General features: G+C 40.6%; 1 protein-coding gene and 1 long non-coding RNA gene across 3 annotated transcripts; both read left to right on the top strand.

The window, feature by feature from the left end:
- Positions 1-526: 526 nt before the first annotated feature.
- On the top strand, positions 527-3148 carry LOC144560548 (uncharacterized). 2 transcript variants are annotated; one of them, XM_078309776.1, is made up of 2 exons: positions 527-678; positions 1880-3148. In XM_078309776.1, the coding sequence occupies exon 2, from the start codon at positions 1942-1944 to the stop codon at positions 3004-3006; it is 1065 nt and encodes a 354-aa protein (XP_078165902.1). In that variant the 5' UTR covers positions 527-678; positions 1880-1941; the 3' UTR covers positions 3007-3148. The 2 variants fall into 2 exon arrangements, with proteins under 2 accessions (XP_078165902.1, XP_078165903.1); XM_078309777.1 differs by having other exon boundaries at positions 585-683.
- Positions 3149-7812: 4664 nt separating this feature from the next.
- LOC144560746 (uncharacterized) lies at positions 7813-8193 on the top strand. The gene is made up of 2 exons (XR_013513462.1): positions 7813-8020; positions 8053-8193. It is a non-coding gene; the product is annotated as an uncharacterized LOC144560746 (long non-coding RNA).
- Positions 8194-14508: the final 6315 nt, after the last annotated feature.

Raw genomic sequence — 14508 nt, 5'->3', positions numbered from 1 at the left:
AATTAAGTTTTGCTGATGTAAATTTAACTAGCTAGCTAGTATTCATTTGGGAGAATTGTTGGTATGAATTTGAATAAACATATATAGCATAGCTGGCGGATGATGTTTTGTTTTTGTAAATAAGTTAATTAATAAATTAACGATGGATGTATATGATATGATATGATATGATATGATATGATATGATGGTTGTCATAATTTCATATTTAATTGTGTCTTCACTTCTCATGAAATTAAGAATATGGTAATCATATATACGTACATTTGCAAAATAAAAATAAAAAAAAGGATACATAGACAGAGAGAGAGAGTATACACAGAGATACGGATAGAGAAATGACAGTTTTGAAATCAAAGTGTCAACGTCAGCTAATGGAGGCTGAATTTGTGAAGAAGGCAAAGCAAAGCAAAGCACTAAGATGGGCTGAGATGGCCCAAATATTGGTATTCTCGGCCCAAATATGGTTGTTACTTGTAGTTGTAGATTGTAGCTTCTTTCAATTCAAGTGAAAGGCGTCTCGGTCCCACTGTCAGCTTGATCTTTTTCTTTCTCAATTCTCCTAAAATTTCCCAATTTGCCATCCCAATCTCCATTAAACGTTCCGATCGGAATTCGGAAGAGAGCTATCTCCACTTTTCTTCTTTTACTGTGCTCTTCTCTATTCTCTATCTATAGATGTATGGTAACATATTCTCTTTCCCTTTTTCCTTTAATTAATTAATAATCTCACTTTGCTTTGCTTCTTCAATTGCTTTAATTAATTAATAATCTCAGTTTGTCCTTGTTTCTTATTAATTTCTCTGTGTGATATTATTTATTGATTATATATAGCTAATTAATTAATTGGTCCTACGCTACAAACTTGTACCAGTAGACTGTTGCATCTACTCTAATTTATGCTCAATCTTTACATCTACAAACAATTTCAGTTATCCTCCCCTCCCCCGAATATTTTAACTTTTGAGCTAAAATTACCCTTTATTAACTAATTATATTATCGGTTTTGAATTGAGCAAAATTGGTGGAAATTTGCATAATTGAAATTGTGCTTGTTGCTAAACTAGGGTTGATACAGACTCCTCCTTTTTGTTGTTACTAAAATTGGGGTCAATGCACGCTCTTCCGTTGGTGTTTATGCCTAAATAAACCTCTAAATTAAGACTATGTTGCATGAACAAGGGTAATTTTAAGGCAAGATAATGTTCAATTATTTGCACAACTGAGAACATTTTTTTCTTCTTCTAGAGAGTCATATTTAAAATTTAGTTACATAGTGTGGGGACATTTTTTATATTTCAATTCAGTATGCAGCTCATGACCATATCTATATATCTTTAATTAGTAATGTACTGCATTATTATGCACACCTGAATAACATTTATTCATGGTCAATATGCTTTTTCTGTTCCTGGATACTTTCTAATGATAACAAATGAATTCATTCACATTTTGTGAATATGCTTACTAGTGAATCACAAGAAAAGACAAGTCAAATGTGCTGTTATACCTAGGGTTTGCTGTTAAATTACCAAATATAATCTATCTGGTAAACCAGGGACTATTTTGTACCTATTAGTTAAACTTCTCAAACATCAATTGATGAATTATATCATTTTGGTCATTTGCCATATTCGTTCTGCTTTCCTTATAAAAGTAGGTGATCAGCAACTAATATATTGCCCGAGCTTATCTAACAATCAGTTTGAAGTCATTGAGCAATTAATAATGCATTTGGGGATGTTTCTAGTTTGGGAGCTAGCCCTCTAGTTCATTTTACCTTTTCGTAAAATAGTTATAAAAATAATAATAATATACAAAATTGTTGAAGCATTCATGCATCTATTCATTTTTTTTTTTAATTTTGTTTGGGAATTTTAGGGTGATGTATAAATGGATGAAACACTGAAGTGAGATAACAGACACGTAAATTGAAAGAGTAAATGGCAGCAGCAGAAGCAAGGGCAGCATGGCAGCGTGCCGCAAATCGGTGCTTTGTACAGGAGGATGCAAAGCGGGCCCCTAAACTATGCCCGCAGAATGATGCTTGTATGAACCACCAGACCAATTCCCATGACAGTGACAGTGCCAGTGACAGTAACGAGCATCAACAGCAGCAGCTGATCTTGAATCTAACTCCTGTGAACTGGAATCCGTATCCCATGAGCATGAGCACTGCCAACCTGCCTGCTGACACCAGGTGGTGGCTTCAGCTCCATCCCACTTTTGCTTACCAGAAGGAATTCCTTCTTTATGAACCCAAAAACTATGTGCCTGCCCCACATACTGATGCCATATCTTCTTCCCCAGATTTTGATTTTGACTTTGACCAGGCACCCAAACCCAAGACCATGTCTTTTGTAAAGCATGCCGTGCAAGACATGAAGCTGAGGTATGATCATGTGAAATCATCATCATGTGAGGCCGAGAAGGAGGACCCTTTGATGCCGAAGAAGAAGAGAGAGTTATGGTGGAGGGTTTCAGATGGAGAGGAACTGGCTTCAATGGTGGCTCAGAAAGCAGCACAACAACATGTAGAGAATTGTGACTTACCAAGGCCCACCCAAACTTTATGCTGTTCCTATTCCTATTCCCATTCCTCTACTACTACCGCTAGTAGTGATCTGCTGAATTCTGACCCATCATCTATCAAGGAAACAACGACAGCTGTCAACAGGGAGGAGCTGCTGGAGGCGCTGTGCCATTCGCAAACACGTGCGCGGGAGGCGGAGATAGCGGCGAAGAAAGCGCTAAGTGAGAAGGAAGACATCATGAAGCTGCTGTTCAAGCAGGCGTCACATCTTTTTGCTTGCAAGCAGTGGCTAAAGGTGCTGCAGCTTGAGAACCTCTGCCTTCAGCTCAGGAGCAGGGACAACAAAAGGGGCAGCAGCAAAAGCAACAGCAAGAGCATCTGTAGATATGTTGTTGTTTTCGCTGTGGGTTGGGGTCTTGCCAGTGCTGGAGTACTCTTGGGTTGGACCCTCGGCTGGTTGCTTCCAAAGTCGTAGTAGGCAGTAAGTAGTCCTTTTGATTGTATATATATCCATTGTACATATCCATCAAGATTGTATATATTTTGTATTTTATGTTGTTGTATGTATGTATGGGACGGGGATTGATTTGATGGTAACTTTTTGCCTCTATCGATTATATATCCTGTAATCTATCTGGAGCACCACCTAATAAAGAATTGCGGGATCATGGTGAAACCAAAGAAATAGAAAACCTAAAAGCAAAATTGATGTGAATTTGTCAATCGGATTTTGGGATCTTGTTTAAGGGCTTCTGTGATTATGTGGTGAACAACATCCTATTACTTCTCTTCTCTGTAGCTTGTTTTACTTGTGCACATAAGATGTTTGATAAAATTGCTCAAAGAGTATCAATTTTTGACTAAGAATAAACCAGTCATTAAGCAACAACTGGTATAAAAAGAAAACAAACAGTCCCTCAATATTCTTCAAATTTCTTCCCTATTCTAAATGAAATTCAATGCTGCAGTTAATTCTTCAATTGTTGTTTCCGTATCTTGTAGAAAAAACATTCAAATCTAAAGACCCAAGAAGCAATTCCCTGATTTCTTGACATGGTGTAGAATCCCTAATTTGAATCACTCTTCTAGTTTGTCAATGTCATAGCTAGATATCTAGGACTAGGACCCCCGACCCCCTTTTATTTTGCCCCTCAAATCAAAAACACTATTCTGACAAACCAACGTCCCTAATTTATCTGCCAGTTGTTTATAAGCAGTAACTTCCTTAACATCAGGTGGAGATATCGATGAAGGTGCCAGCAGGGGTACTTAACATCACTACTTTTTAAATGTACTGCTCCCGCTCCCTCCAAAAGGATACAATCACAACTCCTAAGCTCATTCTGTATTTTCTGGTAGTACCTAAAAATATTCAATTATCCGGAATACACATTATTATTATTATTATTATTATTATTATTATTATTATTATTATTATTATTATTAATTATAAGAATTTTTCACATTATTATTATACCCCGAGTTAGGTACAGTCAGCCATGAAATGTATTATAATCGCGCAAGATTTTATTTTTAAAAAATTTTTGGAACATTTTTGTGAGAAGAAGGGTTACATAGCGATACCGTTCGTCTCCCACATGGATGACTCCAACCAAATCAACCTGCATGAGATGAGTATAATTATGAACCAACATATATATATGAGGACTTTAAACAGACGATCTGAACTGATCAACATAATATCCACGTTATAATATAATTGGAGACCAAATTTTATATTTTTTGGAAATTTTTTACTATTTTTTAAGATATGGTACAAAATCACTGTTTTTCAGGAAATTGTGGACCATCTAAAAGCAATAATTTTGTATCTATCTTAAAAAATAGTAAAAAAAAAATAAATTCAAAAAATATAAAATTTGGTCTCCAATCATATTTAAACATGAATATCATGTTGAGTGGTTCAAACCGTCTGTTTGAATTTAAATTAAAGATAAAGATGTTGGGAGTACGATTGCAGCATAAAGCAATAGGGCATTTGAGCCGTCCTCTCTCTCTCTCTCTCTATATATTAACTCAAGTGGTGAAAAAAAAAGGTTTATGACTTACTAATAAAAGAAAACTCCATCCAAGAAAAGTTTGTACCTGAAGTTTTCGGTTTAAAAGATGATTTGGAGACTTCTCTTGATAGCGCACTATCGAAGTTTGTAACTCCCCAGCCACATCAGATTGCTTGCCACGTATGAGCCTTAAAAATTCACCAAGTAAATGATCAGTCTTGAACTGCTCTTCTCTTATCTGTTATACATGAAACAAATAATAATTAAAATAGTCTTGAACTCGAGCCTTTCTTCTAAAAAGGGGTTTTTGTAGTAAAAGGGTATTTTAAATTCAGTTCTGAGTTACTTTAGGGGATCCAAATTCCCCTCTCCCAACTAAATCCTTGTTGGATTTATTAATTGGTACGTCCGTTATGGGAAACCCGAATTCAAAATCTGATCCGTTATGAAGAGATGCTGACCCGTTATGAAAAGATACAGACCCTTTCTGAAGAGGTGCAGACCCTTTATAAATAGGTGCATTGATTTTGTATAAACCATTCATATTTCTCTCTCTATCCATCAGAAGAAAAACGTGAATAGTGACAACCAAATAAAGAGAGAAAAAATAGAGAGCACAAAGAAACACTATGTTAATACTTGATGGTCTTAGGTCGTAAAAAACGCAGGGCTTCCGACTTTGGCTTGTGATTCCTTGCAGAACCAGTAATACTGCTACGCTCGTAAGATCCATTAAATAACATTGGTATCAGAGCCTTTATAGCATGTATTCTAATTTTAATACATAGTATGAATTTTTCTGAAAATTAATTTCATATTTCAGAAAAACGCCTAAATTTGAAATTTAAAATTTTGATGCAAATATGTTTTGTATAGAATTTTTTTTTTAGATTTGATTTACAATTTTTTTTTTATGTAAATTTGATAAATCTAAATACGTATTTTATTTTAAAAACGTATTTAAATGTATTCATTGTTTTGGAGATTTTTTAAATGTATCTTTTGAAGATGCATTGCAAAACAGTGATCTTGTATAGTGGAAATGAGAGATGCAAAGCAAAACAATGCATCTTTAGTTTATTTCGGATCTTATACAACTGAGTTAGACAATTTTTTAGTCCAAATGAATTACAATCGTCCAAAGAACCATTTTTATACTTTCGGATTGTATGAAATTCAATTTTAATTCAATCAGCGATAATAGATGGGTCCATTACCGTGAGAAATGGAGGGATTGTATGCATCGGTTCATACTAAATGGACTTGGTCCATTTTGTGAAGGTGAACTGCGAAAATAAAATGTTTTGTTTTCAATGGGGCTTGAAATTCAATTTTAATTCAATCAGCGATAATGGATGGGTCCATTACCGTGAGAAATGGAGGGATTGTATGCATCGGTTCATACTAAATGGACTTGGTCCATTTTGTGAAGGTGAACTGCGAAAATAAAATGTTTTGTTTTCAATGGATGGGTCCATTACCGTGAGAAATGGAGGGATTGTATGCATCGGTTCATACTAAATGGACTTGGTCCATTTTGTGAAGGTGAACTGCGAAAATAAAATGTTTTGTTTTCAATGGGGCTTGAACCCGTGACCTATACCATGGGAGACTAAAGCCTTACCACTACACTACAATGTATTTCATGTCATTATGTTGATTCTATATATTATATAGAGTAGAACTAGGGTGCTCTCATTAAATCGATTTCAAATGACGAATCCGAACCGTTGAAACCCGCCTACCTTACGTGTGATGCATCTACATGTGAAATTTTTAAACATTCGAATTAATTTAGTATAAAGTCAAGCGGTCAAAATTCGAAGGTTAATAAATTAATTTTAGTGCATTCATTTTTGAACGTTTTTTGACCGCTTGACTTTATACTAAATTAATTCCAATGTTTAAAAATTTCACATGTAGATGCATCACACGTAAGGTAGGCGGGTTTCAACGGTTTGGATTCGTCATTTGAAATCGATTTAATAAGTTTTAGAGTTAAGCTCACCAAAACTTTAGTGAGCTTAAGAGCACCCTAGTTCTACTCTATTATATATACATACTACAAATTAATGTCTCTTCAATCCAAATTTTTTTTGGAAGTTAATAGTGATATTTTTTTAAAATTAATAAAATATATTTTTTGAGTTTAGTTTAGATAACTGATGTTATATATGAAATTAGCGCCACTGGAATTTTTTTTTGTACAGATTTGTTTTAATCTGTTTTACAATTTTTTCGTTAAAATTATATATATTATTATTTGTATAATTTTAGTGGGAGTTTTGCACAGTGAAATAATTAATGGTAATAAAATTTATAGAGTTAAAAGATGATTGTGAAACTTAGTGATCTTTCGATTTTAATCTATAAGTATTATTATTATTAAATTATTTCATAGTTGTTGTAAAACTAAAAGTGTTATGCTGGATATTAAATAATTCATATTAAGCCATCAGAATTGTGATATGTCCTAACTTAGTTTAATTGTAATTTCTTAATGAAATAACATCTGCATCTAGGAATATTGTGGCAGAACTCAATAAGGGTGAAAAACTGAATGACAATAATTATGAAATTTGGGCCATGGAAATTCAGTATGTCATGGAAGAACAAGAGGTTCTTTCGGTCCTGGATCATATTCTAACCGAACGAGAAAAAGGTATAACTGACAATAACATTGATGATAGTGCTGCATATGAGTCCTGGAAAAAGAAGAACTCCATTGCTTATATTACATTGCTGAGCAGTATGGACAATGATGTGATGCGTGAGTTTAGGCAATATGAGATTGCAAAAGAGATGTGGCTTGCTTTGAAGCAAAAGTTCAGTAGAACTTCTGTTACAAAATTAAATTAGGGAAAAAGAAAACCCCAACGGTTCACAACCTATTTATATTCACTAGCTATATAGATTGAATACTTTCTATTTGATAAAAGAAGTTCGATAGAGCGCTGGAAGGGAAAAGAAAACCCCAATAAAACTGGGCTGCAATCCACCTCATTGAAAGAAATTAAGTCCTACTGCTTTGACTACAACCCAACCAGGGAAGAAAGAAGGTTTCTGGAAAATGAGCTACACCGCTACGTGCCTCACAGTTGAGTTTTCTTTCCATCTGGTGGATCTATTTACCACTACTTTTTATAATTGCTTGAATCAATCGAAAATTGGGAAGTTTTCCTTAACATCGCCAAGCAGGCTGAGGCTCATGCCCAATTAGCAAATCAATCTGGCTAGCTAGTAGCTAGTAGCTAGTCCCACTTCTTCTTCTCATTAGAATGATCAAAGCTAACTAGCTAGCTAGCTAGGTAGGGAATAGGGATGAAGCATGGCAGAATTAATTAAGCCTTCTATTCTGTGAAACAATATATATAATTACAAGGGAGATGAGGAATTGTAAAACATCAGAGATAGCTATTTCAATCATGTACATATATGATTTATCAAATTACACAAATCACAAATCAAGTGAACTTGCAAAATATATATTAAACTGAAAGCATGCATAAAGATAATATTAACACATTGCAAAATATTAATTGCAGAGGAATATTTGTTCAAACAAAGAAAAGAAAATCATCCACACTAGACATATACATACATGCATGCATGATATATGCATGTAATGTAATGTAATGTAATGTAAAACAAATTAAAAACAACTTAATTAATTCATGAGCAGTTAGAAGACAACAGCCTTCATCTCCTGCTGGAAGGCCAGCAAGTGCTCCTTCTCCACGCACTGCGTCATGATTCGCACCCCCTTCTTCGGCCTTGGCTGGGCCCCTATGATAAGTTAGGGCTGGTACATACATGAACTATCTGGTACATACATGCAAGTCATGGGCAAGCGGAAATAGTTCATGTATGTACCCCCATTATAAGTTAGCCTTTGCAATTATGGATGTAGGCATGTGAGTATGCATGCATGCAAGTCATGGGCAAGCGGAAATTTTTTGTGTATGCATGCATATCCATGTGACGGGCAAGCGGAAATTTTTTCGTGTATGCATGCATGCATGTCACGGGCAAGCGCATGGGGCCGTCCAAAATAGTTCATGTATGTACCACATGGGGCTGCCACGAAATTTTTTTTTTTTTTGATAAATTTGAAATTTGAAAAAAATTCAAATTTATTAAAAATATAAGATGTGAAATTTGGAGTTTGGAAAAAAAAATTGGGTTGTACAATTTCGGATCTTATGCAAGTGGGTTGGACAATTTTTGGTCCAAATGAATTACAACCGTCCAAAGAGCCATTGAAACTCCAGTTTTTCCGGCTTGTAAAAATTCCCACTTTTTTCGGATTGGACGGTTCCTACCCGGTGTGGACCATTTCTCAAACTTCCGGATTGTACGCGATCCAAATTATGGATGTAGGCAAAAATTCAAATTTATTAAAAATATGAAATATGAAATTTGGAGTTTGGAAAAAAAAAAATTGGGTTGTACAATTTCGGATCTTATGCAAGTGGGTTGGACAATTTTTGGTCCAAATGAATTACAACCGTCCAAAGAGCCATTGAAACTCCAGTTTTTCCGGCTTGTAAAAATTCCCACTTTTTTCGGATTGGATGGTTCACACCCGGTGTGGACCATTTCTCAAACTTCCGGATTGTACGCGATCCAAATTATGGATGTAGGCAAAAATTCAAATTTATTAAAAATATAAAATATGAAGTTTGGAGTTTGGAAAAAAAAAAATTGGGTTGTACAATTTCAGATCTTATGCAAGTGGGTTGGACAATTTTTGGTCCAAATGAATTACAACCGTCCAAAGAGCCATTGAAACTCCAGTTTTTCCGGCTTGTAAAAATTCCCACTTTTTTCGGATTGGATGGTTCACACCCGGTGTGGACCATTTCTCAAACTTCCGGATTGTACGCGATCCAAATTATGGATATTGGAATACTTTTTTGATATTTTGAAAAAGTTCAAATTTATTAAAAATATAAAATATGAAATCTGCAGTTTGGAAAAAAATTGGAAGTTTGAAACCTGAAGTTCAACAAAAAAAACGGCGCAAAAATCAGCCAAGCGGGGGCAACTAAGCGGATGCGGCCAGCCGTCAGTGAAAAATGGCCCCAAAAGTAAGCGCATGCGGCCAAGCGTCGGTGCAAAATGGCCCGAAAACAGTCCCGTCGGTGCCCCCGTCGGGCTAAAATGACCCGAAAACAGTTCAGCTGGGGAAAATTAAGCGGATCCGGCCAAGAGTCGGTGGAAATTGGCCCGAAAACAGCCCAGCGGCAAGCGGAAGCGGCTAACGTTGGGGAAAAGTGACCCGAAAACAGTTAAGCGGGGGAAAACTAAGCGGATGCGGCCACGCGTTGGGGAAAACAAAGCGGATCCGGCCCAGAGTCGGTGGAAATTGGCCCGAAAACAGTCCAGCGGCAAGCGGAAGCGGCTAACGTTGGGCAAAAGTGACCCGAAAACAGTTCAGCGGGGGAAAACTAAGCGGATGCGGCTCAGCGGGGGAAAACTAAGCGGATACGGCCAAGTGTTGGGGAAAAATGGCCCGAAAACAGCCCAGCGGCAAGCGGAAGCGGCTAACGTTGGGGAAAAGTGACCCGAAAACAGTTAAGCGGGGGAAAACTAAGCGGATGCGGCCACGCGTTGGGGAAAACTAAGCGGATACGGCCAAGAGTCGGTGGAAATAGGCCCGAAAACAGTCCAGCGGCAAGCGGAAGCGGCTAACGTTGGGCAAAAGTGACCCGAAAACAGTTCAGCGGGGCAAATTTTTGAAATTTTTTTTGAAATTTTGAAATTTTGTTGAATTTTTGAAAATTTTGAAGTTTTTTTGGGTTTTTGGACTTTTTTTGAATTTTTGAATTTTTTGAATTTTTTTGAATTTTTTTGAATTTTTTGAATTTTTTTTGAATTTTTGAATTTTTTTTTTTTGAATTTATTTGATTTTATAAATTTTTTGTGATTTTTTGAGATTTTTTTGAATATTTTACATGGGTGATTTTGACTTGGGGGATTTTCAGGGGGTGGTAACCCTGGGCGTGGCTAGAGCCTCAAAATGCATATTCCCCTATAGGGGGGCAAGGTTTTCAAAAATGGGTGCCCCCTCATGTACACGCGCGTGGGTGTACATGGCCCCGTCGGTGCCAGCGTGGGTGGAAAATGGCCCGAAAACAGCCCAGCGGCAAGCGGAAGCGGCTAACGTTGGGCAAAACTGACCCGAAAGCAGTATAGCTTGGAAAATTAAGCGGATGCAGCCAATTATTGGCGAAAACTAAGCGGATTCGGCCAAGTGACGGTGAAAAATGGCCCGAAAACAGTCCAGCGGCAAGCGGAAACGGCTAACGTTGGGCAAAAGTGACCCGAAAACAGTTCAGCTGGGGGAAATTAAGCGGAAGCAGCCAAGCGTTGGGCAAAACCAAGCGGATACGGCCAAGAGTCGGTGGAAAATGGCCCGAAAACAGTCCAGCGGCAACCGGAAACGGCTAACGTTGGGACAAAGTGACCCGAAAACAGTTCAGCTGGGGAAAATTAAGCGGATGCAGCCAAGCGTTGGGGAAAACTAGGCGGATCCGGCCCAGAGTCGGTGGAAATTGGCCCGAAAACAGTCCAGCGGCAATCGGAAGCGGCTAACGTTGGGCAAAAGTGACCCGAAAACAGTTCAGCGGGGGAAAACTAAGCGGATGCGGCCACGCGTTGGGGAAAACTAAGCGGATACGGCCAAGTGTTGGGGAAAAATGGCCCGAAAACAGCCCAGCGGCAAGCGGAAGCGGCTAACGTTGGGGAAAAGTGACCCGAAAACAGTTAAGCGGGGGAAAACTAAGCGGATGCGGCCAAGTGTCGGTGGAAATTGGCCCGAAAACAGCCCAGCTTCAAGCGGCTAACGTTGGGCAAAAGTGACCCGAAAACAGTTCAGCGGGGGAAAACTAAGCGGATGCGGCCACGCGTTGGGGAAAACTAAGCGGATACGGCCAAGAGTCGGTGGAAATTGGCCCGAAAACAGTCCAGCGGCAAGCGGAAGCGGCTAACGTTGGGCAAAACTGACCCGAAAACAGTTCAGCGGGGCAAATTTTTGAAATTTTTTTTGAAATTTTTTTGAATTTTTGAAATTTTTGAAGTTTTTTTGGGTTTCTGGACTTTTTTTGAATTTTTGAATTTTTTGAATTTTTTTGAATTTTTTTGAATTTTTTGAATTTTTTTTGAATTTTTGAAAATTTTTTTTTTTTTTTGAATTTATTTGATTTTATAAATTTTTTGTGATTTTTTGAGATTTTTTTGAATATTTTACATGGGTGATTTGGACTTGGGGGATTTTCAGGGGGTGGTAACCCTGGGCGTGGCTAGAGCCTCAAAATGCATATTCCCCTATAGGGGGGCAAGGTTTTCAAAAATGGGTGCCCCCTCATGTACACGCGCGTGGGTGTACATGGCCCCGTCGGTGCCAGCGTGGGTGGAAAATGGCCCGAAAACAGCCCAGCGGCAAGCGGAAGCGGCTAACGTTGGGCAAAACTGACCCGAAAGCAGTATAGCTTGGAAAATTAAGCGGATGCAGCCAATTGTTGGCGAAAACTAAGCGGATACGGCCAAGTGTCGGTGAAAAATGGCCCGAAAACAGTCCAGCGGCAAGCGGAAACGGCTAACGTTGGGCAAAAGTGACCCGAAAACAGTTCAGCTGGGGGAAATTAAGCGGAAGCAGCCAAGCGTTGGGCAAAACCAAGCGGATACGGCCAAGAGTCGGTGGAAAATGGCCCGAAAATAGTCCAGCGGCAACCGGAAACGGCTAACGTTGGGACAAAGTGACCCGAAAACAGTTCAGCTGGGGGAAATTAAGCGGAAGCAGCCAAGCGTTGGGCAAAACCAAGCGGATACGGCCAAGAGTCGGTGGAAAATGGCCCGAAAACAGTCCAGCGGCAACCGGAAACGGCTAACGTTGGGACAAAGTGACCCGAAAACAGTTCAGCTGGGGAAAATTAAGCGGATGCAGCCAAGCGTTGGGGAAAACTAAGCGGATCCGGCCCAGAGTCGGTGGAAATTGGCCAGAAAACAGTCCAGCGGCAAGCGGAAGCGGCTAACGTTGGGCAAAAGTGACCCGAAAACAGTTCAGCGGGGGAAAACTAAGCGGATGCGGCCACGCGTTGGGGAAAACTAAGCGGATACGGCCAAGTGTTGGGGAAAAATGGCCCGAAAACAGCCCAGCGGCAAGCGGAAGCGGCTAACGTTGGGGAAAAGTGACCCGAAAACAGTTAAGCGGGGGAAAACTAAACGGAAGGGGCCACGCGTTGGGGAAAACTAAGCGGATGCGGCCAAGTGTCGGTGGAAATTGGCCCGAAAACAGCCCAGCGGCAAGCGGAAGCGGCTAACGTTGGGCAAAAGTGACCCGAAAACAGTTCAGCGGGGGAAAACTAAGCGGATGCGGCCACGCGTTGGGGAAAACTAAGCGGATACGGCCAAGAGTCGGTGGAAATTGGCCCGAAAACAGTCCAGCGGCAAGCGGAAGCGGCTAACGTTGGGCAAAACTGACCCGAAAGCAGTATAGCTTGGAAAATTAAGCGGATGCAGCCAATTGTTGGCGAAAACTAAGCGGATACGGCCAAGTGTCGGTGAAAAATGGCCCGAAAACAGTCCAGCGGCAAGCGGAAACGGCTAACGTTGGGCAAAAGTGACCCGAAAACAGTTCAGCTGGGGGAAATTAAGCGGAAGCAGCCAAGCGTTGGGCAAAACCAAGCGGATACGGCCAAGAGTCGGTGGAAAATGGCCCGAAAATAGTCCAGCGGCAACCGGAAACGGCTAACGTTGGGACAAAGTGACCCGAAAACAGTTCAGCTGGGGGAAATTAAGCGGAAGCAGCCAAGCGTTGGGCAAAACCAAGCGGATACGGCCAAGAGTCGGTGGAAAATGGCCCGAAAACAGTCCAGCGGCAACCGGAAACGGCTAACGTTGGGACAAAGTGACCCGAAAACAGTTCAGCTGGGGAAAATTAAGCGGATGCAGCCAAGCGTTGGGGAAAACTAAGCGGATCCGGCCCAGAGTCGGTGGAAATTGGCCAGAAAACAGTCCAGCGGCAAGCGGAAGCGGCTAACGTTGGGCAAAAGTGACCCGAAAACAGTTCAGCGGGGGAAAACTAAGCGGATGCGGCCACGCGTTGGGGAAAACTAAGCGGATACGGCCAAGTGTTGGGGAAAAATGGCCCGAAAACAGCCCAGCGGCAAGCGGAAGCGGCTAACGTTGGGGAAAAGTGACCCGAAAACAGTTAAGCGGGGGAAAACTAAACGGAAGGGGCCACGCGTTGGGGAAAACTAAGCGGATGCGGCCAAGTGTCGGTGGAAATTGGCCCGAAAACAGCCCAGCGGCAAGCGGAAGCGGCTAACGTTGGGCAAAAGTGACCCGAAAACAGTTCAGCGGGGGAAAACTAAGCGGATGCGGCCACGCGTTGGGGAAAACTAAGCGGATACGGCCAAGAGTCGGTGGAAATTGGCCCGAAAACAGTCCAGCGGCAAGCGGAAGCGGCTAACGTTGGGCAAAACTGACCCGAAAACAGTTCAGCGGGGGAAAACTAAGCGGATGCGGCCACGCGTTGGGGAAAACTAAGCGGATACGGCCAAGAGTCGGTGGAAATTGGCCCGAAAACAGTCCAGCGGCAAGCGGAAGCGGCTAACGTTGGGCAAAAGTGACCCGAAAACAGTTCAGCGGGGGAAAACTAAGCGGATGCGGCCACGCGTTGGGGAAAACTAAGCGGATACGGCCAAGAGTCGGTGGAAATTGGCCCGAAAACAGTCCAGCGGCAAGCGGAAGCGGCTAACGTTGGGCAAAACTGACCCGAAAACAGTTCAGCGGGGGAAAACTAAGCGGATGCGGCCATGCGTTGGGGAGAACTAAGCGGATACGGCCAAGTGTTGGGGAAAAATGGCCCGAAAACAGCCCAGCGGCAAGCGGAAGCGGCTAACGTTGGGCAAAAGTGACCCGAAAACAGTTCAGCGGGGGAAAACTAAGCG

Source organism: Carex rostrata, chromosome 10, assembly GCF_964058835.1.
Source record: "Carex rostrata chromosome 10, lpCarRost1.2, whole genome shotgun sequence".
Taxonomy (NCBI): Eukaryota; Viridiplantae; Streptophyta; class Magnoliopsida; order Poales; family Cyperaceae; genus Carex; species Carex rostrata.
The sequence above is the reverse complement of the archived record's forward strand: the minus strand, read 5'-3'. Positions and strand labels throughout refer to the sequence as shown.

Bases quoted from the DNA above. Each gene is read 5' to 3' on its own strand.
- LOC144560548 (XM_078309776.1), top strand. From the start codon at position 1,942: ATGGCAGCAGCAGAAGCAAGGGCAGCATGGCAGCGTGCCGCAAATCGG.